The 22,486-nt window shown below is 53.2% G+C and overlaps 1 protein-coding gene across 6 annotated transcripts in view; it reads right to left on the reverse strand.

The window, feature by feature from the left end:
* Positions 1–1,217: 1,217 nt before the first annotated feature.
* Positions 1,218–22,486, reverse strand: part of HTR2C (5-hydroxytryptamine receptor 2C) — a 370,182-nt gene continuing 348,913 nt past the window's right edge. For all 6 annotated transcript variants that reach the window (XM_059732933.1, XM_059732931.1, XM_059732934.1 and 3 more), the window contains 2 exons: positions 16,980–17,180; positions 1,218–2,179 (listed from right to left, as the gene is read on the reverse strand). In XM_059732933.1, the coding sequence (XP_059588916.1) occupies positions 1,347–2,179; positions 16,980–17,180 (1,034 nt within the window). In that variant the 3' untranslated portion in view covers positions 1,218–1,346. The remainder of the gene's footprint in view (positions 2,180–16,979; positions 17,181–22,486) is intronic.

Here is a 22,486-nt window from a genome sequence, read left to right on the forward strand (position 1 = left end):
AAAGCAGCATGTCAACATGCAAAGAAATGGCCGAGTTGAAAGACTGGGAGAGGATGCAAACCCGAGCTCTCTGGGACCAGGGCTCTCTTTCCCGGGTAAAACGAACAGCCTGGTGCCACAGGATGCCAAAGGCAGAGGGCTGGCCCTGATGGGGCTACATCCTATCGGTCTGGCCCGCGACCTCCGTGCACCAGCACGCCAGGAGAGGTCTGAAGTCCCTCCTCACTCGGCCGCTGGCCCAATTTGTCCTTTGCAAGGAAGATGTTGCATGGCATGAGTGAGGTCTGGGCCACTGCTGGCTCTGCGGCTGGGGCCGGGCCAGGCGTCTATGAACCGAGGGTGCTCTGGAGAGAAGGGATGCCAAGAAGCTTATGGGGTGGGGGGTGTGGCGGCTTGCACGCTCCCTTGCCCCAGCTGCTGCTGTAAGAAGCGCAGACCTGCCTGCCTGCTAGCCCTGGCACCCCAGGGTGCTCCCTGCTGCTGCCCCCAAGCAGGCTGAGAACAGAAAGCCAATGTGGGGTGTCCCAGCCTGGGAAGCTGCAGGGCCTGTCTCCACGTGGGCAGAGCCTTGCCCCGGCAGCATGCTCCCAGCGGCGCGGAGCAGGGCAGACAATCCCTTGGCACTGCTGGGATCCCAGGACCAGCTCGCACCAACACGCTGAGGTTGCACAGCGGTCCTGGGACGGTCCCCCTCCCCTGCGGACATGAATGAACATGTTTTAGTGCCCAGGAGCCCACCGATCTCGGCTGCCACGGACCTGCGGTCAGAGCCGACCAACATCGCGTCTACCGTGCCCCGGCTGCCGCGGCTGCGTCTCGGCGGGGCGCTGGTTTCCTTCCAGGGTTGTGGCAAGATGAATTCCTGCACTGCTTGCCTTTTCATGGCCCCTGACATGGGTGAGGATTAAAGTACATATTTACTGTCAACCTGGAAAAAAGTTAGACTGACCAAGACCATTTTCCTGTATTCAATATATAAGTATTAATAGGTCATTCTGGACTCCAGCAAACACCACCTGAGATAAATATTCAGCATTTTTGTTCATGCACTGGAAGAGGAAGTCATCGTTTAGTCCATGACATAAGCAAAGTAACGAATAGTTTTTGATCTACTATCAACAGTAAATAGAACCTTAAACTTCACTGCGGTGTATATATATATCTGTGTGTATATATATATATGTATATATGAGTTAAAGTACTGGACCGGAAAGATGGATGTTTAAAAAAAAAGCTTTGTTCGGAAGCAGTATTTACAACGCTCTTCGACGGAGACGCACATTGTTACACAACCGTGTTTGGGCTGCAGACGCATCGCCGCAGACGGCTGCAGCCGCGGGGCTCTGCTACACGCAGCTCACCCTTTCGCTTACAACATTGCAGCTATTTATCGACAACTGTGAAGTCCCTGGCTGCATTTCTAAGCCCTCCTCAATGTCACCCAGCTCCATGCTGTTGAATTCATTGCCATTTCGATAGCTGTTTAAATTGAGGTCCTTCCCGTACGAAGCTGTAGAGGGGACGTTTGGACATTGGTTTTGTCTCAGAGTCGATGTTTTATTGGCCTTGTATTGGCAGCGGATGTAGTTGGAGAAAGCCCTGCGATAGGTTTTATTGAAGAGTGTGTACACAAGGGGATTGACCCCGGAGCAGACGTAACCCACCCACACAAACACGTCCAGGAGTTCGGCCAGGAGGTCTTCGCTGCAGGTCTCCGTGCAAAGCACAGACATGACGTTAGTGATGAAAAACGGGCACCACATGATAAGGAACAAAAAGAAGACGATGCCCAGGACCTTGGAAGCCCTCCGCTCATTGTTGATGGACTGCATGGTCCCCTTCCGAAAGAGCACGGCCTCCTTGTTCGCGGGGGAGTTTAAGTGAGAGGTCCCCTCGTGGTTCTGGAGCATGGAGATGTTCTCGGTGGTGTTTTCCTTCTTGAGGCAGCTCATGCTGCTCCGTCTCTGCTTGGGCATCTCCCCGTACATGAACACGGTGGCTTGCCTCTGCAGCACCTGCACCGTCAGGCAGTACGTGATCACCATGATGACGAGCGGGACGAAGAACGCCACGAAGGACCCGACGAGGACAAATTTCCTTTCGTTCAGGACGCACCTCCCGCTGACGAACACCCGGGAATCGTCCTGCAAACCTATGACGGGAATGGGCGAGGAGATCCCTGGAACGGGGAATAAAAACAGACCGTTACGACAAGCCGAGGCCCGGAGCACGCGGGGCAGGGACGCGCGCCCTACGTTCGCCGGGCTGCATATTCAACCCATTCAACCCACGTCACTATCCTCTGGAGGAAACAAAGACTCCCCTTTGCCGCGCGGAGGCTCGCTAGATGGCACTCCAGCTCCAGCGAGAGGACGAGCTGCCGTCTCGACCGTCTACATAGGTATGCCATTGCGGATCCATGCACTGAATCGCCTCCCCAAGGTCTCGCTGTAACTCAGCTACCGGGCTGTCCTTTCTCTGACATTCGTTTTGCCCTGCAGATGCTCTCCCAGTTGCACACGCGGTGGCTATTTACAACACGCGCGGGCAACCCCGGTTTGGAGAGACTGTGAGAGCATGAGGGTAGATTTGGGTAGATGCAATAGCTTTTATTAGACCAACTAAACAGGTGGAAAAATGGTTCTTTGCCCGCTTCCGCCCTTCTTCAGGCCTGGGGAGAGTCTGCTGGGCTTGGGGCGCTCTCCCAGGTGGGGTGGAAGCCAACATGCAAAATGCAGGCCTGTGAAAATGCAAATGCGTGGGACATGCATGCGGGGAGCACAGACACTCTTAGCCACTGAGGGAGGAATCAATCACATGCAAGAGAGCTGCATCCATCCAGCTTTTAAGGGCTGATCCATGCAACAGGGTTGAAATGGGTCCGACAGATAAACAGCCGCCTTCTCCATGGCATCGTGGCCACGTGCTCAAGGCGAAGTATTTGCTGGTTTTGGTCTGATCCTGAGTGGAGCTGACAGGTGCTCAGTGCCTCTCAGGATCCAGCCCCGTGCCTGTATTGCTCGGGGAGTGCAGACATCCCGGCGGGGATGTCTGCAGGCTGCGAGCGCCTCTGGGAGCGGTGCTGCCAGCACAGTCGGACTCGCTGGCACTCTGCAGGCAGCTTGGTGAGACCCAAGCAGGGTTTGCCTTGCTCCTGTCCCCACGCAGCGCAGGCTGGCAGGGGAGGGCAGCGAGGCCCCAAACCCCGGGCGCCTTGTGTTCCTGCCAGGGCGGTGAGGAGGCACCCGCGCACGGGCCGGTCTGCGATCTGGAGCCAGAGCACAGCAACCAGGCTTCGGGCTGAAGGCATGCAAACTTGAAATGAATTCACTACACTGGTAGCTGTGCGCAGCGTCTGCGTCTCCGAGCCCCAGGCCTCCAGACGAAACCCCAGAAGTCACCAAACTTCGAGTGGGTTTTTGCTGTCTGACACCTTGTGCTATTCCTGCCGAGAGGCAGATCTGTTGAGGACAGGATGACAAATGCGAGATGAGGGAAGAGGACTCTCTCCTTCCCCACCCTGCTTTGCTTGGCAGGCTGTGCTGTCCTGGCACGCTGCCGAGCTCGTCTCCGGGGCCAAGGCCTCTCTCTGGCCACGGCGCTTGCTTGCTGCAAAGGGAGAAAACGCAGCCGGCAGCAGCGATCACATCGACAGCAAAACAGCCCTGCTCTGGGGGCTCGGGGCCGGGGAGGGATGTCAGGGAGACCATCACAATGAAACGGCCTGGAAATACAGGCACGCTAAACTACCCCGTCTCTCTACCAAGACTTTAGCCTCTGCAAAAGCACTTAGTGAATACGGGACAGAGAGGGTGGGTCTCAACGGGGGTCTGATTCCCACCTTTTCAAGCTGTAGCACAAGTGCAATGGAGAAGAATACGCAGAGACTGGGGGAAAACAGATGACGAGAGGAATCAGGTGCGTTTCAGGCTCCTTCAGCAAGATGGCAAAACTAGCAGTGGCAAAGGAAAGCAGGCTGGTAGGAAACAACGTGAATGTCAGATTTCCAAGGGAATATAATGAACGCCGGCGTGTGACACAAAACTACTAGTCGAAACAACCCGCGGTGGACAGACGTCTCCGTCTCCTTCTCCTACTCCATGCATTATTATTTACTGAGCAGTACTACAGGAGCTGCTTCGGACACCGGATCTGCTGGGGCCCATGGTGCCAGGTGCTGCTTGAACACACGACAAGGGGTGGTTTCTTCCCAGAAAAATTGATGCACTAAAGCAGCGGTCAGCAAGGCTCTGGAGCCGCGGGACAGGTGGGCTGGTGTCCCCCGAACTGGCCAGTTGTCGCTGTTTCCCCTCCCTGCCCGGCCACGGCACAAAGCCTCGTCCCCACCTCCCGGCACAAAGCTCCAGCGACGGCTCTGCAGGCCATATCCGGCTCGAGAGCTGTACCCTGCCAATCTCTGATCTAAACAGGCAAGGCAGGCAAAGCCTTGGGTAAAGGGAGCGCTGCTATCCCTGCTTTGCTCATGAGGCACCGAGGCCCAGATTGGGGCATCTACTCCCCCCGGTGCCTTGGGACTCCCCGGCCCTGGGGTCACACTGGCAGCTTGTGCCAGAGCCAGGAACTGGACTTGAATAAAAGTGTAAAAAATAAAACAACATGAAAATAACACTCAGTCTGTGGCTGCCGTCTCCCTCATTTGGGGGCCACGGGTCTATTCAGTTTGCCCGCGAATGCTCCCCTGTGCAACCACGTTGGGCGGTCTTCGTCCCGGGACAGTCCACTGTAGTCAGTGAAGTTGTGCAGTAATTGCTAATCAACCAGACAACAGCAAAAATATAAGTGTAGGATGCAAATATATTAAAAGATCCGCAATGATAAGAGATGAGCTGAAGCCATTCTGCTCCTGGATGCCAGTCCCCCCACCTCCTGCTGCTAGTTCAGTGGTTCATTTCACTCCCAGAATGACCTACATCTCTAGCAAGTCTCTCTCACCAGGTGATTATGTGAAAAGGAAAATGGGAAAAACCAGAGTTTGCAAAGCCATGGCCCATGCACATCGATGACATGAAGCCCAAAATGGTTTGTATCTTCAAGACGAGTGCTAAATGCAGGGAAGAATGAACCGTGGCAATTTTCCTGTTCGAGTGAAGTGGCTTTCTTGGAGTATATCTGCAGAGTATATCCAAGACCTGTCAGCACCATAGATGTAGCCTTTCCCAGGAAGTCATTAAGGGGATTTCTGCTGAACAGCAGTGACCTTACGAATGTTTCACAAGCATGCACAAGCTGTGCCCCTCCTAGCCCAAGCTCCGGCTCCAGCATCCAACCTTCTCTCTCTGTTCAGACTGGAAAAGGTAGCATCAGCAGTCGCTGGCCACCCTCACCACCTCCGCTCCAACTCGGACTACTAGGATCTCAATCCAGCCTGTCTCAGTGTCCTTTTGCAATGCAGTCTGGGAAGCAAATGCGCCTGCCGTGTGCAGAAATCAACAGCAAATTCACCCATGGTGCCGCTTCACTGAGTTCCCGGGAGTTTCACCGGAGTTGGCTTTCGCCCGTGGTGCTTATATGAATGGTCCAGGTATCACTAATGACTAACCGGAAGATCTTGTGCATATTTTGGGCCTAATTCCTTCCCCACTGGCATAAATCAGGAATATATTTACATCCTACACTTACATTTGCAGTCAAAACAGAGTTCTGGGGAAGGAGCACACCGAGCAGTACCGTTTGGATCTAGCCCAGTCATTCACAGGCACAAATGCTTGGGAAAATGTTCTTAAGACCTATTCTTGTGAAATGCTGTTATCCCGAAAATTGACTGTTTGGCAAACAAATCGGGGCAAAGCGGCCACTTGTCGAAACGGAGCGGGGAACTTCCACATCTGCAAAAATTAACTAAAATTAACTACTTGCTGATGATGCCTGACAAGAATATTCTGCTCTAAGTGTTTCTAATGTGAGTCATATTTCTTAATAAAACACATGGGTTTTTAACTGTTGTGACATGGCTAAGAGGGTTGAACTGAAGGACCCCGTTCCTGGCTGGGAGGAGGGGGGAACTCTCCCTCGGATCCGACCAGGTGGAAGAAAATGATTGCGGGATTGGTGCCAACATCTGAATCTGTTTCAGGCCTTGAGACATCCAGGGCGCGTCTACACAAGACACTTACCGCACATTAGCCTAATAACATGCAGTAGCCGGGCACTTAAAAACCATGCAAATAGCAGTGTTATTAGGCTAGCGAGCAGTAAGCATCCCCAAAAATCATCTGCCAGTGCTACTGCGTAATAACTCTAGTTACTGCACATTTAGTTAGTACATTATTAAGCAAGCACTAAATTAAATGTGCAGTATCTAAGGGGTGTTGGTTGCAGCCGTGTTGGTGTAAGGATGGGCTCTTTGGGTGTCTAAGGTGCACTGATGAACATGTAGATGCACCCCCAGGGTCAGATGGGACCACGAGATCATTCAAAGCCATTCACTTCCACCTACTCATCCAAATATTGGGTCTGAGAACTCACGTCTGACAAAAGCACCATTATCAGCTCAAGAGAGAGAGGATCCACTGTCTCTCTGGGAAGCACGTGCACCCCAGAGCCAGAGGCAGCATGCCAGGGTCGGTCATGTCAGTGCCGCACACAAAGCAGAGCCCACGTCTCCTCGCCGCTCCCCTGCTTACAAAGCCAAGCGTGGCACTCGCCCTTCTGCCGTGGCGGTGCACGGGGAGCTCGGGTCCAGGTGCCTGCCGGGGGAGAGCTGTGCCTGCCAGCTACACAGCGCCCCTCGCACAGGGGAAGACAAAGCATCCCCCTGGCCCGCAGCTGCCAACAGCTGCACCTCGGGTAGCGGCTGCCCAGCGCATTAGACATTGCCGTCTGTCTTGTCCACGGCCCCTGCCCCCCGAGCTTGCACACCGGACTCGGTCTGCAGGCGCCAGGGCTCTCCAGGTGAGCAGCTATCACCTGTGTGGGCACAAGTGCTGCGAGCATCACCGGGTAAGGGCGTGCTTGCACTGCAGCCGCCGCCAACTACGCTTGCTGGGGCTCTGATCCAACCTGCAAGCATTGCTTTCGCCCCAGACGGGGATTTCTGTGGGAGTGCTCAAGCTGGATGCTGCGTGGGCCCACGGGACTTCCTTCCAGCACAAGGACGGAGGAGCTGGCCCTCTGCAAATCACCCCGCTCCCACTTGACTCAAGCGATGCAACCCATGCTGACGCTGCCTACAAGACGACACTAGAAGAGACTCAGCTGGGGAAGGAAAGCCAAGCTTTCTAGCAGCAGGACGCTGCTGGAAGCCAAAAATCAGCCCGGAGCAGACAAAGCCGAGAGCTGCTTCTGCCTGAGAGTGCTCGGCGAGCAGCTGGGAGCTGTCTGCTTGCCCCGTGCTTGGATCCAGGGCAGTCTCGCCTGATGCTCCCTCGGCGGAGGACCGACACGCCGCCCCGACGAGGGGGATGCCCGTTCCTGCTGACACCAATGACCACCCCTCTCTTACCCCGGGCAACAGCTCTCCTGACACTGGCCCCGCATGCTCCCAAAGCACAGGCCTAGATCATTTATTACAAAGCCAATTTTAGGTCTCTGGTGCAAGCCCATTTTTTTTCCTGGGTTTGTACAGCCCCGAGCACCATGGCCCCAGCAGCTCTGTAATGAAGCCCGGCGGCCTTTTCCCTGCTCAGATACTGTGGACGAGCCACAGGGCAGTTAAAATGCCCAACCGCACGCGGCACGGAGGTGTCCTACGTGCCATTTCGGCTGTTCTGTTCTCCGTGAAAGACGCGTCGCAACCTTTCCCTTTTCCTCTTGCTTTTACGTTTCTGCATCTCCCTGTTACCCCAGGGACAGCAGAGGGACGTGGAGATGGAGGGGGGCCCGTCGGATGACAAACTCGATTACGGTTGTTGTCCTCGTGCCTATTTCTTGTCATGTCTAAGCTCTTCTCCAGCCAGCGCTCAGCTCTCCCAATGTTACTGAAATGCCGTGACAGACACGGAGGGGCAGATGCTCTTCGCAGCATATCCCCCATTAATAAAACAAAAGCCCAATGACCTCAGATATCTCTCTGTAAAATATTCAAGAACTGGCCCCAGAGAGACAGCCTTTTGGAAGAAAAACGTCCAATCGTACAGAGGACAGTCAGAAATTTCGGCTTCGGTGAAAAAGTGCGTTCGGTATCTTGCTTTCCGCAGAGAAAGCCTACCAGACTAATGGAGATTACTGGCACGATAAAGCCCTCAATGATGGATCCTACTAAAAATGTAAGTAATGGCCATTTTTTCTTCTTCTCTCAAACAAGCGAAAGAAAGGAGCACAGTCCTCCAGGGACAGAGCCTCATTAGAGAAAATAAGAGACCGTGTTTGGCTTGCTTTCTTTTGCTGCTTATTTTTCCTTGTAAAATGTTCACAGATGGAAACCAGGGTGTTCTCCTTTGATCACTAGACGCAGCCCGGGGACACCCACCACAATCCTTCTGCTTCCCCGTCTGAGCCGACGCTCGGTGAAGTCCACGGGAAGACGTCCGCTGACCCTGGCAGGCTTTGGATCTGTGACCAAACCCCCCTGATGGTTAGCGACCAGCTTCAAGATGACATTTGGGGGCATGCTCCCCAGTGAAGAACGAGCCGCAGGATGGGTTTCTCCCCAGAAACTCCAGGTCACTTCTTAAAACAGGTACCATGTACAGTCCTGCTGCGTGCCTCGGATGTGCCTGCAGCTGCTCAGCACGCACAAGCCGATGCATTTGGGTTGGAGGGAGGAGCGGAGGGCAGGATCTGGACCGCCCGGTGCAGCTGGTTGCCTCGTCTCTGCGTGAAGTCCATGGTTGGACCGTCCTCAGCTGCCAGCTTCCAGCCAGGGAGCCTGGGGCGATGCCTAACGTGTCCGACCTACTTTTGCTGTGAACGAGAGTGAAAGCGCTATGACATTGCGACGGCCATCCCGGGATTTAAAAAACCATATTTGACAGGCTGTCTCTCCACGCCGTGGCTATGTCAGATCGACGGCCCCAAAAACACTGTCTAGCTGTGTCTCAGCAGCTGCTGCACCACTTCCACTCAAGACCGCTCCGGGAGACAAGGTGTTAATTTTTCTCGATTCTCCCCAAAACCATTGCCCAAAAAAAAAAAAAAGGAGCAAATGATTTTGTTTCCTAACAAGAAGCATCTGGTGAAGGGCCTTGATAAAACTTTAGTAGTAAAATAAAGGCCCGCAGGCAGGAAGTCATCCTGGGGAGATGGCATCTACTCCTGCTAATGAACTGGAAGATGAGAAGGCCGTTTCAGAAACTCGGCTCTTTCCAGACACACAGAAAAGAAAAACTGGGCTTTTGAAATCCTTCGAGTTCTTTGAGACTTGAAATGAGACTAAGCCACCCCACGCCGGAGGCTCCCAGCGTGGCGGCAGATACGTCCCTGTGCACTACGTGCGTGATGACAGCAGTGAAAGACTTGTGCGGCAGGACCAGGTCTGGGTTTGTCTCAGAGAAAAATAATACAAGTCTTGCACTGGTTGAATGCAAGATAGAAGAGGACTGAATTACGCACGTACTTAAGTGGTGCTCCTAAGTGAGATGTAATTATGTCCTGTGCATCAAGAAAGCTGTTGGTCTTCATTTAGCTATGACGGGAAGGCTGAATCGCCCGGGCTGGAAGGGACCCTTGCAAATGCCACTCAAGGGGCGAAGAAATGGATGATTGTCTCACCTTCACCTGTCCCCAAAAGCGCCCTCCAGCAAGACCGCACGTGGCCGACTACCCTCCGCACCCGGCACTTGCATCCCACCTGTGTGGAGCTCTCATATCACAGGAAGGAGAGGAATTGCTCTGTGGTATTGCCTTCAAGCAACCTAATAAAGGAGGCCAAGGGCTTGCTTTTATCTTGAAGTGCTCGGTCACTCAAGGTATCCAGGTTTTTTAAGGGCTGATCAAGCCAGTAGCTGTCACCAGATACCTGCTAGCAGAGGCGGGTTATCTTGCTGCAAGCTGAGGACAAAACCCAACAGAGCAAAAAGCCAAGTCCAGGCTTCTTTGGTGGGAGTCATCCTGCGACTGCCTCCAAAGAGGTGTTGTTAGCCCACGGCAACCCTCACGGTAGCGAGATCAATGCCCCAGCGTGGTGGACAGACACAGCAAATACACCGGGAGAAGACCGGCTGGGCCCTGGAGAGCTTCGCAGCCACTCTACGCAGAGAGATCACAGACAGAAAGAGGAGACGGACGAAGCAACGGGTCTTAATGAGTGGTGACAGAGGCCCAGGAGAGCTAAACGACTGCGGCTGAGCTGGGACCAGAGCCCAGGTCACCCGGGTCCCAGCGGGGTCCTGTACAAAACTGCCCAGAAGCCAACAGGAATGAAGTTTGGGAGTTATTCAGCCCCCTCTGATCCCTGCGGGCTGCTACGGGAAGTGGCATTGCACACACAGCGTAGCAAACACCCCCTGGTTTGGTCAGTCGAAGGACGTCAACCCGATGACCGCTCTCAGCCCCACATTTTCTGCTCCCGTCCCCGGTGCATGATTCTGTCTCTCCGTGGCTTCCTCTGTCGTCGCAGCACTTACTTTGTGAACTGCTAAAGCTGCGCCTCAAACCACTCAGCGCGTTACCGGATGAGCTTCTGGGCCACACCTGGACTTGGACCGCTGGCACACCCGGGGCTAGTGTGAGCGGGCAGAGCCTTCGCGCCATCCATGGAGATTTACTACCGCTGCTTCGGAGCAGGACCTGCCTGCTCGGAAAGGCCGGGGGCAGCCGCTGCTGAGGAGTACCGGCGGCCAAACCCTGGTGCTCTCCTAGCATGAATGAAGCTGTGACAATTTATATCTGCTGAGGATGCAAGAGAAGGATTTTGGCCACAACAGGGGTTGAACAGATTTGGCATGCCCATTGCCATTTTCAAGCCAGAAGCAATATCGCTGCCTGCCTTCAGCACTGGGGAAAGTGTGTCGTTGCCCTGGATGAGCTTTCATTAATATGCATCGCCTTCACTGTTCTCAGCAATACTATTGCTGCACCTCCCACAGAAGGAGAGCTCAGAGGCAGGATTTTGCAGGAGAATTTATGCTGTTTTCCAGAAGGTGAAACGAGCCTGTTTAACCTTTGCTTCGCTCTTGACAGCTCTTCTATTTATTACGGACTTTCTTGTCTCCGAATGACGAGCCACGCACGGAAAGGGTCCACCCCAACGAAAAGGTTCGAGCAAAATCCCGGTAGCATATTTAGACTGCCCATCTGTTGTCCTACCCAATACCCGCGTTCGTGCCAATTCTGTTCCTTGCAACATGTGGCCTCAGCCTTGTTTGCTAACTTCGGGGTTGAGTCTGCAAACAGTTTCGTGTGCGCACCCTTGCTTCTCCGTGGAGTCCCGCCGGCCGAGCGAGGACCCTGCCCAGACCCCGGGAATGCACCTGTTTGCTTTAGGTGATATCCTTCCTCGCTGAGAAAGTGCCCAGAAAGGCAAGAATTCAAGCCAAACCAAATCAATCTCAAACCTCTCAAAGAAGGACGCCAGCAAGAGAAGAGTCAGCCTACCCATTGCTAATACCCCACGCCTTGCTCGTGTCTTATGAGCTTGAAAACTATCTCCAAAATCTGGCTGCCGTGAGCATTAGGGCCTAGTCCTACTGGGCGGGGTGGTGTCTGGTTTGCTCCCTAATGGGCCTCGTTAGGACTCCTTGCAGAGGAGGGGCTGCTTGGCGTGAGCACATCCTGACAGCTGTGACTACAAGAGAGTCACGTAATCAGTGCTAAGCAGTCACTGACCTATCCCTAAGTTGTTCGTATCGCCCAGTCTCACGGGGAAAGCATTACAATGCTGAGGGAGTCAAACACGGGCATGAAGGCCTGTTTAATGTGCTATTACGTACGTGATTGAACCTCTCTGTCTGAGACCAGAGCGGGGATATACTGCGGGCGTTGCGAGACAACAGACAGGAGGACGGCCTTGTTCCAACGTAGCATATATGTGCTTGACTATGCACATGCCTGTTTTTCTCCTTTCTTTAGTTATTTGTTCTGTCTTCAAGCCACAGAAGACTTGCTTAGCAAGGTACTTTCTTGAAATGGTAGGAAGCCCCCCATGGTATTCACAATTAATATTACATAAACAAGACATGTGGTGCTCTGTGGTTCATTAAGACATAATGTCAGGATGCCAAAGAGAAGTCGCAGCTGCTCTCTGCGAGGAGGAATACGTTCGAGACATGCCAATTACTTCGCTGTCGTGCGGTGCAGGAGACCTCCGCTGTCCCGATGCCAGACGGCAAGGGTGTCAGGAGAGCGGGCCGGGTAATAGATTGCAAGTACAGCAGGCTTCGACAACGGGCTTTCTTTGGAAGTGGGACGAGGAATGGATAGACGCGAACACCGCAGACTCTCAACAGGAACAGAGAAAAACGGGGGCTCTTCCATTCTCCGGCAACGATGACAATGTCAGATGAATGCCGCTACAGACACAGCAAATGTCATTCCCAACTAGGAACCCGCACGCTCGTCCGTGGCCGGGAGGGATGCTACGCAATGCTGCCGACGGGGAAGCTGGAACAGGCCCATTGCAGCTCTGCCTTCCTCCACAGAGAGGTGGGTGTGCAACACGCCCGCCGTGCCTGCTACACCCCCTCCGCTCGGACATACCAGACTAACCCCACTAGCAGCTGGAAATGGTGCCCGCACACATCGCCAGCTCCACAGGCGACTATAATAATACAGGAACCCAAAATGCATTTTGACTTTACCCCTGACCTCTGGCTCCGGATGAGAGGAAAGATGGGAAGTGAACCTGAGCTGGGGTTCATAGGACCCTAGAAAACGAGGGTTGGAAGGGACCTCAGGAGTCCAGCCCCTGCTCACACTAGCACCAGCCCCAACTGCCAAGGCTTTGTCTACCTGGGTCTTAAACACCTCCAAGGATGGAGACTGCACCGCCTCTCTGGGTAACCCATCCCAGTGCTTCACCACCCTCCTAGTGAGAGAGTTTTTCCTAATATCCAACCTCAACTTGCCTTGCTGCAGCTTGAGCCCATTGCTCCTTGTCCTGCTATCTGCCCCCACTGAGACCAGCCCAGCTCCATCCTCTTTGCAGCCCCCCTGCAGGGAGGTGAGGGCTGCTATTCAATCCCCCTCGGTCTTCTCTTCTCCAGACTCAATCAGCCCATTTCCCTCGGCCTCTCCTCACCAGTCCTGTCCCCCAGCCCCACAACGATTGTCATTGCCCTCTGTGGGACTCTCTCCAATGTGTCCCCATCCTTTCTGCAGTGGAGGGGGCACAGCTGGACACAGGATCCAGATGTGGCCTCCCCAGTGCTGAATAGAGGGGAGAATCACTTCCCTCGATCTGCTGGCAGCGCTCCTACCGATGCAGCCCAGGATGCCAGTAGCCTTCTTGGCACCGAGGGCACACTGCTGGCTCCTGTTCAGCTCCTTGTCCCCTGTCCCCCCAGGTCCTTTCCTGCAGAGCTGCTGCCCAGCCCATCACCCCCAGCCTGCCCCGGTGCAGGGGATCGCTTCCTCCTCAATGCAGGACTTTGCACTTGAGTTGGGGGTGTTTTAATCCCCATCCATAGTTAGTCACACGCGGTAACGCGGCTGACTTGGACGGCAGCAGCACCCTGAAGCTTTGGGGCCCCAACACTGGCTGCATCTTGAAGCTCATTCCCAGGTTTGCTCCCATGCTTGCTCAGGGGAAGCCCCACATACCTGCTGGGGGATGTGATCGGATCCGAAAGGTTCAGAACTGAAACCCACTATGTATGCTCACGGCAGCTGCAGCCGCAGCACACAGATGCAAATCCACTTCAGGAACCACTACGACATTTCTTTTGAAACCATATTGCCCTGTTTGTGCTTCTTCCTGGGCAACAAAATGCACCGAGCGGGTGCCTTTGTGCTGCTCACATCCCGCACACAACTATACGGGAGGCTCCATCTTGCACTAAACCGAACTGGAGAAGGGCAGCACTCCCTAGGCCAGCGCCATGGCACAGGGAGCCAGGAGCTGCGGGTTCAATCTCACGCTCCGGTGCTAGCTAACTACCAAATAACAGGTTAAAACAATGAATTCCCCGGTCTCTCCATCTGCAAAATGGAGATAACAGCTACTCTCACACAAGCTGCTGGTAAAAGGTTCTCTATTACACAAATTACCACCTTTGTCAGAGGGCATTTCCCATGGCATGCATGCTCTGGCCTCAACCTCTCAAAATTGTGGTTGATGAGAGACAGGTCTGTGATTTTTTTTGTGAATAATGGGATACGTGTAGGCCATGCTAGATGCAGTGCAATGGCTAAGGTGGTGGCTACAAAGAAAGGAGGAAGGAATTCATGTCGAACTGTTTCCACTCCACAAACAAACGCAGGTATTTCACGTGCACAAAGGAAGGGCTAGTAAAAGCTGCAGCATTGCTAAGATCTGAGACTCCTTTTCTCTCTTTCTTCTCTTTTTTCAGTTTTGCCAGTTCAGAATACCGCTCTTACTACCCTGTGTCACAGGCGGCTGTCATATCATCCATCTTACCCTATTAAAACATAACAGAAAGCAGAGATAAAAGGACCTCTGTTCCCATAGGAATCTTCCTTACTGCACATTATTTCTCCTACAACAATGCACGGATGCCCCAGTCCGGATCAGGCCCACCTCTGCCTCGGGAACAAAAACCAGAAGCAAAAAGCTGTCCTAATCCATCTCGCCTCACGTTGCCGTACGGGTACCCGAGCGGCGGCTGTGTGTGTGATCTTCCTGGAGGGAGTGAACACAACAGACAATCTCGAGACCTTGTGAACTCTGCTCATGAGAAAGTGAGGCTGCACGTCCCGTTAACTGGGCCCTCTCTGGTTCTGCATTATGGTTCTTTAAGGGCAATTACACTCTTGGCTAACCTCTCATTATCTACAGGTCGCATGGCAAGAGACTTCCCTTGCTATCTAAAAGGAAGCATCAGGGCTTTAACTGGAGGCGAACAGCGGCGCTCGGTTTAGATTGCCTGACTAAACCGCGTCGCAGCCTCTCAGCGGCTCGTGCAGCTCTCGTTCGGAGAGCCCTGCACCGTGCTTGCTCCACTTGGCCCTTGCAGGTGAGAGGGAAAGCACCCCAAGTCTCTGATCCTTGTAACCCCAAGAAGTCGTGCCTAGATGACAGGTTGCACAGCCCAGGTCTGTGCCTAGCCCTTCATGGCTGTTGGCTGTGCTACTTCCAGAGCAGGGCTTGCAGTTGCCTAGACCTGAATCCAGGGGCTTTGGGCACCTTCTTGTCCTCCGTCCCTTCTTGCAGTCTCCTTGTTTTAAACTAATACAACAGAAGGAAAGACTGGTTTTGCCACATCCTGTTCCTGCAAGATTGCGGCACTGTGGACACGGTCCCTCCCCATACAGAAATCAACAGTACGTCCCCCATCTCAGTCAGCTTGTGCAAGCTGGCACGTTCACGGCTCGAGGAGCAAAGCATCTGCCCTGCATGCTTCCTGCCAGCGAAGTCAAGGACAGTGGAAGAGCCCAAGCCACTCAATTAGACAAACTACAATCAATTCCCCCTTCCCAGTGCTGGAGCAGGCTGCCCTCTCTATTCAGACAGCTCTGAAGAGGCACTAATATCCTGCTGTAGAGGGATTTAAATGCATGCTGGCAGTTCAGCAAGTGCTTAAGTGCTGCGTGCATCGCGGACGTACTGAAGATGGTCCTTGCGATACCTGCATCGAGGGCGAAGGTGAATTTTATTTAGCCGGTTCCTTTCTCTTGAACACCACATTTTCAACAGGCTTTTAAGCTCGGAGGTGCGGAGGGGCATTTGCCATGACTACGGTCACATCGTGCAACAGCTCAGACTCCCTCGTTTCCTGTTGCGGAGCATCTCAACTCGACAATCCTTGGATGAGTCAGTTTACCTAACCTCATCGCGGGGCGCTCACGAGAGTCGTGCTCTTTGCCGGGATGGTAGCATGCACACAAGTATGTGTGTCTAATGCCTGTCCCTGGCCCAGGTTGGAATCGGTGACGTGCATTTTTACATCTGTCATTTTCTATAGCTCCCTAGGAAGCCCCTGGCGCCCTACAGACATCGGCATTGCATCCCATTCCAGTGATGAATAGCTCATTTTGGAGGCAAGAGGCTAGGCTGGTTCAGTAAAGTGAGAAACCAGGATGCATTTTTCATTTGTATACAGCGGAAAGCCACGGCTGACAGAGGGAGAAAAGGACTTTCCGTCACGTGCTCAATCTTGGCAGGCTGCTTCTCATGCGAGCGAGTGAATGTAACGGAGCAGAGCAATGAAGGCCCCGCAAACTCCTCTCACCTACATCTCAATGCAATATTTTAACAAACCTTCCCCGCATTATTCCCAGCTTGGGACTGCAATGCCTGCCACTGCTTCCCCCGGGCCTCCTAACTGAGCCCGAGTTTCCTTGTATTGAAGCAGACACAGGAGGGTCAGTCTTTTCCCTGCTGCAACCTCCCCGTGATGCAGACACGCACGGATTAGCTTTCCGGCCGAGGTGCAGCTAGCTGTGCGACTGCAGCAACCAGAGCTCAGCAGCGGCTGCAAAATCTACCTGAGAAGGGGGATAAAGAGGGGAACGGTTATCCTGTGCCGAGGGCACAGACGGCTCCCGGGCCTTGAGCTAGCTACTTCCACTGCAGGCACCGCAGTGCAGACACGCTCTCTGCACTGGCTCTTTTACTTGCCGACTCTTTGCTAATGCCACGTCCCTTCCGTAGCTGCTTTATTTACACACGGCAGTTTGATAGCCCCATTAGCTTGTCTTATGACAGTTTATGGCTTTTATTGGCATATTGATATCTATATAGTGATGCTCAGACATGCAAAATAACTGCGCTGCGAGAATCCGTGGCTTCGTGTGGTCTTGGGCCAGTCAGAAAGAAAGGTTTCTCCTTCCCGGTAGCCATTCATTATATTCAGTCATGCAGCCCGGGGAAATTAATTGGCACGGCCTATTAAAAATCCCCAGTGACAACAAGCGTAATGCCATTATGCATTCAAGAGAGTTCGAGTGCGAGTCGCGGTGCTTACCTATGGATATGGTCCAAACTGCAGCAATTTTCATAATAGCCTTGGTGCGGGAATTGAAGCGGCTGTGCTCGATGGGATTGCGTATTGCTACATACCGGTCGAGGGAGATGGCACAGAGATGCATGATAGATGCGGTTGAAAAGAGGACATCTAGGGAAATCCATATGGGGCACAACTGTTTAGGCAAAGGCCACGCATAATCTGAAACACAGAGAGAAAAGGAATGAAAAGAAAGAGGGAAGAAAACGGCTTGGGAAACTAGGCCAGCCTCCACCCTCAAACCATTCAAGTATTTTAACTCAGCGCCATTCATGGAAGGGGTGTGGGGTGGGGGGGTGTGCGCGCGTGTGTGAGTGTGCTTGGCTGGGAGCCACCTTCTGCATTTCCATCCATATGGTCCATGGCTCCAGACATCCAAGCAGGTCTCAGGCAGAGAACGTATGTTCTGCATTTCCCATCCCCACGTTCTCCATCACCTGCGCGTGCACCGGGTGAGACGCCGCGTCCGGATCACGAACTGTTGCACCTACAATTAGATGCTTCTGTGCATCCTCTCTAATCTGGTTGCATATTTTTCATATCTCCCCCAAAGCTGAAGGGCTGCATATTGCACCGCTCTAGTTACTTGGCTCCAGACCCCGGGGTAGCCTTCCCCGGAAGGACTCTGACTGGCTTCAAATTCTCCCTTGAAAAGATGTCCTGTCGCTTTCTCGCAAGCAATCTGGCATGTAGCACCACGGCACTGTTAGCGCTGAATTTTGCTTTGCAGTCACTCCCCGACGTGGCTGGTTTTAATAACTGAATAATACTTGCCTGCCTTACAGAGCGGCTGCCGTGATTGATTAGCTGAAGTTTGCAAAGGGTTTAAAAGCTGTAAAGTGCTAGGCATTATTATTTACAAAAACAAGTATCAGCAAACTGAACAGAGTAGATAGGTTCATTTGACTAGTGTTGGCACATAGCTAATAGTGTGGTGTCTATATTTATTTAGCAGTTTATGCTGCAGTGAAGTGCGGAGTGAGAATAAAACTGACCCGGGACGATTCTCAGGGGGCATCGGTATTTAAATCAAGGCTGAGAGAAAATTGACTTTTGAACGATACCCTCCACGTGTTAATACCCAGACTGGCTTGCACCAGATCAATACAGCATCTTGCCAACCTCTGTGCTCCCATCTTGCTCATCAAAGTAATGTAATCAATAGCATCTATAGCAGCTGGACATGCGAGACGCTTCTTAACATTTAAATAACGAGGCACTCCTCCACCAACAGCTAGTTGTTCCTCATTTCGAACATGGCTTTCTAAGGCATTTGCTGTGGATTAAAACTAGCAGTTTCTAGAGGAGCAACATTTTATGAAGAACAATATTCTCATCTTTAATGGAAAAGGCAAACCATTAGACCAAGCTTTGCTGAAACCTTTCCAAAACTGGTCACCTGGGAGAACAGGGACCCTGAGTTGCCTTACACAGAAAATCTGAAACGCAGGGTGCGTCTACACGTGCACATTTACTGCACAGTAACCAAAATTACTGCACAGTATGGGCATGCGTCTACACATGCCTGCCAGTACTGCACAGTAATACAGCGACTTACACCGACTTGAGTGCAAATTTGATCCCTGCATCATTTGATCCCTGCATCATGCATCATATGTTGTCCCTGCATCATGCAGGGATCAAATTTACGCCCTATTAGTTACTGCGCAGTAATGCACGTGTAGACACCTTACGGCACAGTAACACTGTGTGTGTGGACTAACCGTAGTCCCAAGTCAGTCCACACACAACATTAATGTACTTTGATGCCTGCGTGTGTAGAGGCGGGCCTATTTCCACTTACTGCGCAGTAAATTTAAGCCAGTGTAAGTGCACGTGTAGACATGCCCGCCGTGAACCAAATTAGAAAATTAAAAACTGGCCCAGTGGAGATCAGAAACACTTAGAACTCAGAGACGGAGGAAGACAGGTTCGCCCCACTTTACACACATGAAAATGGATGGAGAGCGTGGCTGAGGAGATGGCTGAATGGAAAGCTCCACTTCAGGAACACGCTTAGGCACATGCCAAATCTCACTGATACAAAGGAAACTACTCGTACATTCAAGGTCAGGTGCATGCTTCGACGGACAAGGTCCTTTGGGTAAATCTGGTATCTTCTATTAGACCAACTCAAATAGTTGGTGTATGCTGAAGCACCTTCCTGAACTCAGGAGATGTGGGACCCAGCCTGCTCCCGACCTTGCTGGCACCAGATCAGCTCATATAGCACGTTGCTGTTCTCCCATTCCCTAGGTCCAGCCCAGCCAGCAGGCACAAACTTCGTAGAAATCCCTCTTTCTGGAAACCACCATTTTTAGTCAAGCAGGTCACTGCAGGCTTGTTTCCCACCGCCAGTTTGGACACGTATCACCTGCGCTGCACCGACGAGCTCTGGCTTGGATACCGCTCCGTGAATCAGATGCCCACACTTCCCTCCTAGCGTTTGCTATATGTGCGACATGTCAGAGTGTCACGAGGGAGCCCGCGCCCTTTGCTGAGCCTCCACCTTGGCGGCACGACATAATGGACGGCAGCAGGATACGCAAGCTGCATCCGATCTGCTGGCCGCACTTCCTAACAATTAGGAAGAAGTGGCTAATCAGCCCTGAGGAGCGAGCTCTCGGAGACCCTTCCCGGCTGGAGCATCTTCAGTGCAAAAGGTGTCTGCGCCACGTGGAATCAAACAGCCGAGCTAGCTCATGACCAAACCTGTATGTGAGAGGCGAGATCAAATGTAAAGCCTCCTGATCCAGGTCACGTTTGGAAACAGCTACCGACTGGAAAACGCGTGCAAAGCTTTAGCCAAGAGCAGCTCGTATTTGCTGGATCTTTACCACATTGCTGGTGCTAATACCAATTCTGTTCCCTTGCTGCCGGCACCGTGAGGGTCAGGAGGTTGGTCCCATGACTGTCCGCAGCAGATGTTTCAGGAAAGAGATTGTGGTCTTCTCTAGGGTAGATCAGCGAAGTCCAGGCTCAACGTCATCAGTCCCAGTTAATCCCTTGCTTGGAGAGGACTTTCTCATGTGGACGAGCATAAGAAGAGAAGAGAGAAACCTTTCCAGATGACTGTACGCAGCGGCGGACCCCGTGGCCGGCTGACCGTGTAGCGGACGGACGGATCCATGCATCCGTCTCCGCTCACGAGGTACGTGAAGGAAGAGCTGCGTGCCGTGGGCCGGCCCCTTGATTTCTGCCAGGCAGACCCTGAGCAGGAAAGCCGTGGCGTGACTGACTGTCCGCACGGCGCGGAGGCCCTGTCCCGTGTGCCGGGGGCTCTGGGTGCTGACGCTGTTGCATGAAGAGGAGCGTGCAATGCCCGCCGACTCTGCAGCATCATTTTGAACTTGCTGTGCGCACCCCTTTGCTTGTACCTGGCTCTCACCCGGGGTGCAGCGGCATGGTTGCACCCCCCTTTCGGACTGGACCACACATGGGAGCCCCCAGGGACTTTTTAGAGTACCTAAAGCCAGTGAAAATACTCTCTCCCTTCCCCTTCCTGCTCCAAGAAGCCCCCCGTCCCACCCCTTCCCCCCATTTCTGCCCTCCTCCTCCTCCTGCCCCGCCTGCCTCTGAGCAGGAAAGGGAAGGGAGCAGTCTCCAACACAGCCAGTATCTGCTTAAACTCCTAACGATGAGACGAGCGGCTTAGCTCCCTGGTAGTTAATCCTTTTATTCATTATTAGCCCGGAGCGCAGGAGTCCAACCCCGTGCTTGAGGCTGCGAGGGCAAGTCCATCCACTCGGGAGAGCACAACGTCTCCAAATTTATTCTGTGATATTAAAAATGTCACTCTTCCGACTCCTGAGATTCAGCGGCTGCGTATAGCAAACGACTAGGACTTCATACAAAAGGCCATAGCATACAGCCTAGTGACAAAAAACAATTAATTCTCAGTAGGGTCCACGCGAGCATTTGAAAATCATCTACCTGAGATACAAAGCCACTCATTCGTGTAAAGAAATCATAATATTTCACTCCATTTGCATTTTGTATGCAATTTAACGGCAGATGTGCCGCACAACATGACTGAAAAGGATATAAATGAAGGGAAGAACGTGTTTGTTTTAAGCATATAATCTTTAAGATCTCCTGTTCTCAACAGGCAACACTTGGAAAGTTTTTTCATTTCACTTTGAGTTGCAATGGGGATGGCGCCCTTCTCAGACGTGCGGGTAGCCGGATCAGTAGCGGACAGACCCGTAGACTCAAGCAATTCTGAACGTTGATGTGCGTGCGTATACGTTTGCAACTTTCCACCAGAGAACGGGTTGCACCCGACCCGCAGCACGCCGCACGTTCGGATGCACGTCTCTGCTCCGTGGCTCAGATTAATCCAGCTCAGACGCTGCCGAGCACCTCTGCCTCCTGCGTCGTGTATGGACTCGTCAACCTTTCAGGGCAGCGTCTCTGGCCTGGGCTCGTCAGGAAGAAGAGAGAAAAACTGGACGGCACGTACAGGCGTCCTTGTGATGACACCTAGTGAAACCGCTGGCAGAAAGCTGTGTGTTTGAGGCAACATTTGGCACCGACAGAAGCCATCCATTTGGAGTCTGGCAACTGAATCCGCCAGCTGCCTCGCCGGCGGGAGAGCGAGCACGGTGTCTGGGGCTGCATCATGAGCAAGGACCGCGAGGTGCATGGGGAGCTCTTCCCCCCTCCTTGTTCCCCGAGCCTTTTTGCAGGACGGTTCGCCGGGGCTCGCTGAGGTTGCAGCAGCATGCTCCGAGCCTGGAAATGCAGCCAGGTGCCCATCGCCAGTCTCCAAGGTGCTTGAGAGGGGCAGTCAAAAGCCCCTTTCCCCCAACCTCACAAGGGCAATTCTGGCGAGAGGGGAAGGGCTGAGAAAGGTGGGCTCGGGGGCATCTCAGCTGGGGCATATCGTGACGGGACACAGCCCCGGGCCAGCCAACGCCTCCTCGGGTGCACCGCGGCCGTGGCAGTTCTCCGACAGCTCTGTCGTAGGAAGACCATGCAAGGGGGCACCGTGGGAGAGGCAGCCTGGCTGCGAAGCCCCGCTCATAGGGAAGAGTAAAGGCATGGTCACAACCACCCCAGCCCAGATGAACACACGTGCAACCCCAGCCCGACCAGACACATTTCCCCTCTAGGACACGTGAACCAGAAATGACATTTCCCATGCAAGAGAGAGACAGAAAATCCCAGTCTGCTTCCGTCTCCCACGGACTGTGCCCTGTGACACTTCTCTTCACCTCTTGGTCCCCATCTGCCAGATGCCGACAAAAAGGTTTAATTGCCTTTGGTAGCGCTGCGACATGCAAGGAGGAAAAGCCCCACTCCAGCGCGCTATTAGCTTCACCATGGAAGAAGCAGCGGGACCAGCCAGGTGAGCAGGAGGTGTCTGCATTAATCCAGGGCACAGCACAAGGGAGCAAGGTTAAACCTTGGTAACAGCAGCGCAGAGCTAGTGCCTGTTGTCCGCACCCTCCTGCGCAGGAGAAACA

The sequence above is a fragment of the Alligator mississippiensis genome, chromosome 8 (genome assembly GCF_030867095.1).
Source record: "Alligator mississippiensis isolate rAllMis1 chromosome 8, rAllMis1, whole genome shotgun sequence".
In the NCBI taxonomy this organism is placed as follows: Eukaryota; Metazoa; Chordata; order Crocodylia; family Alligatoridae; genus Alligator; species Alligator mississippiensis.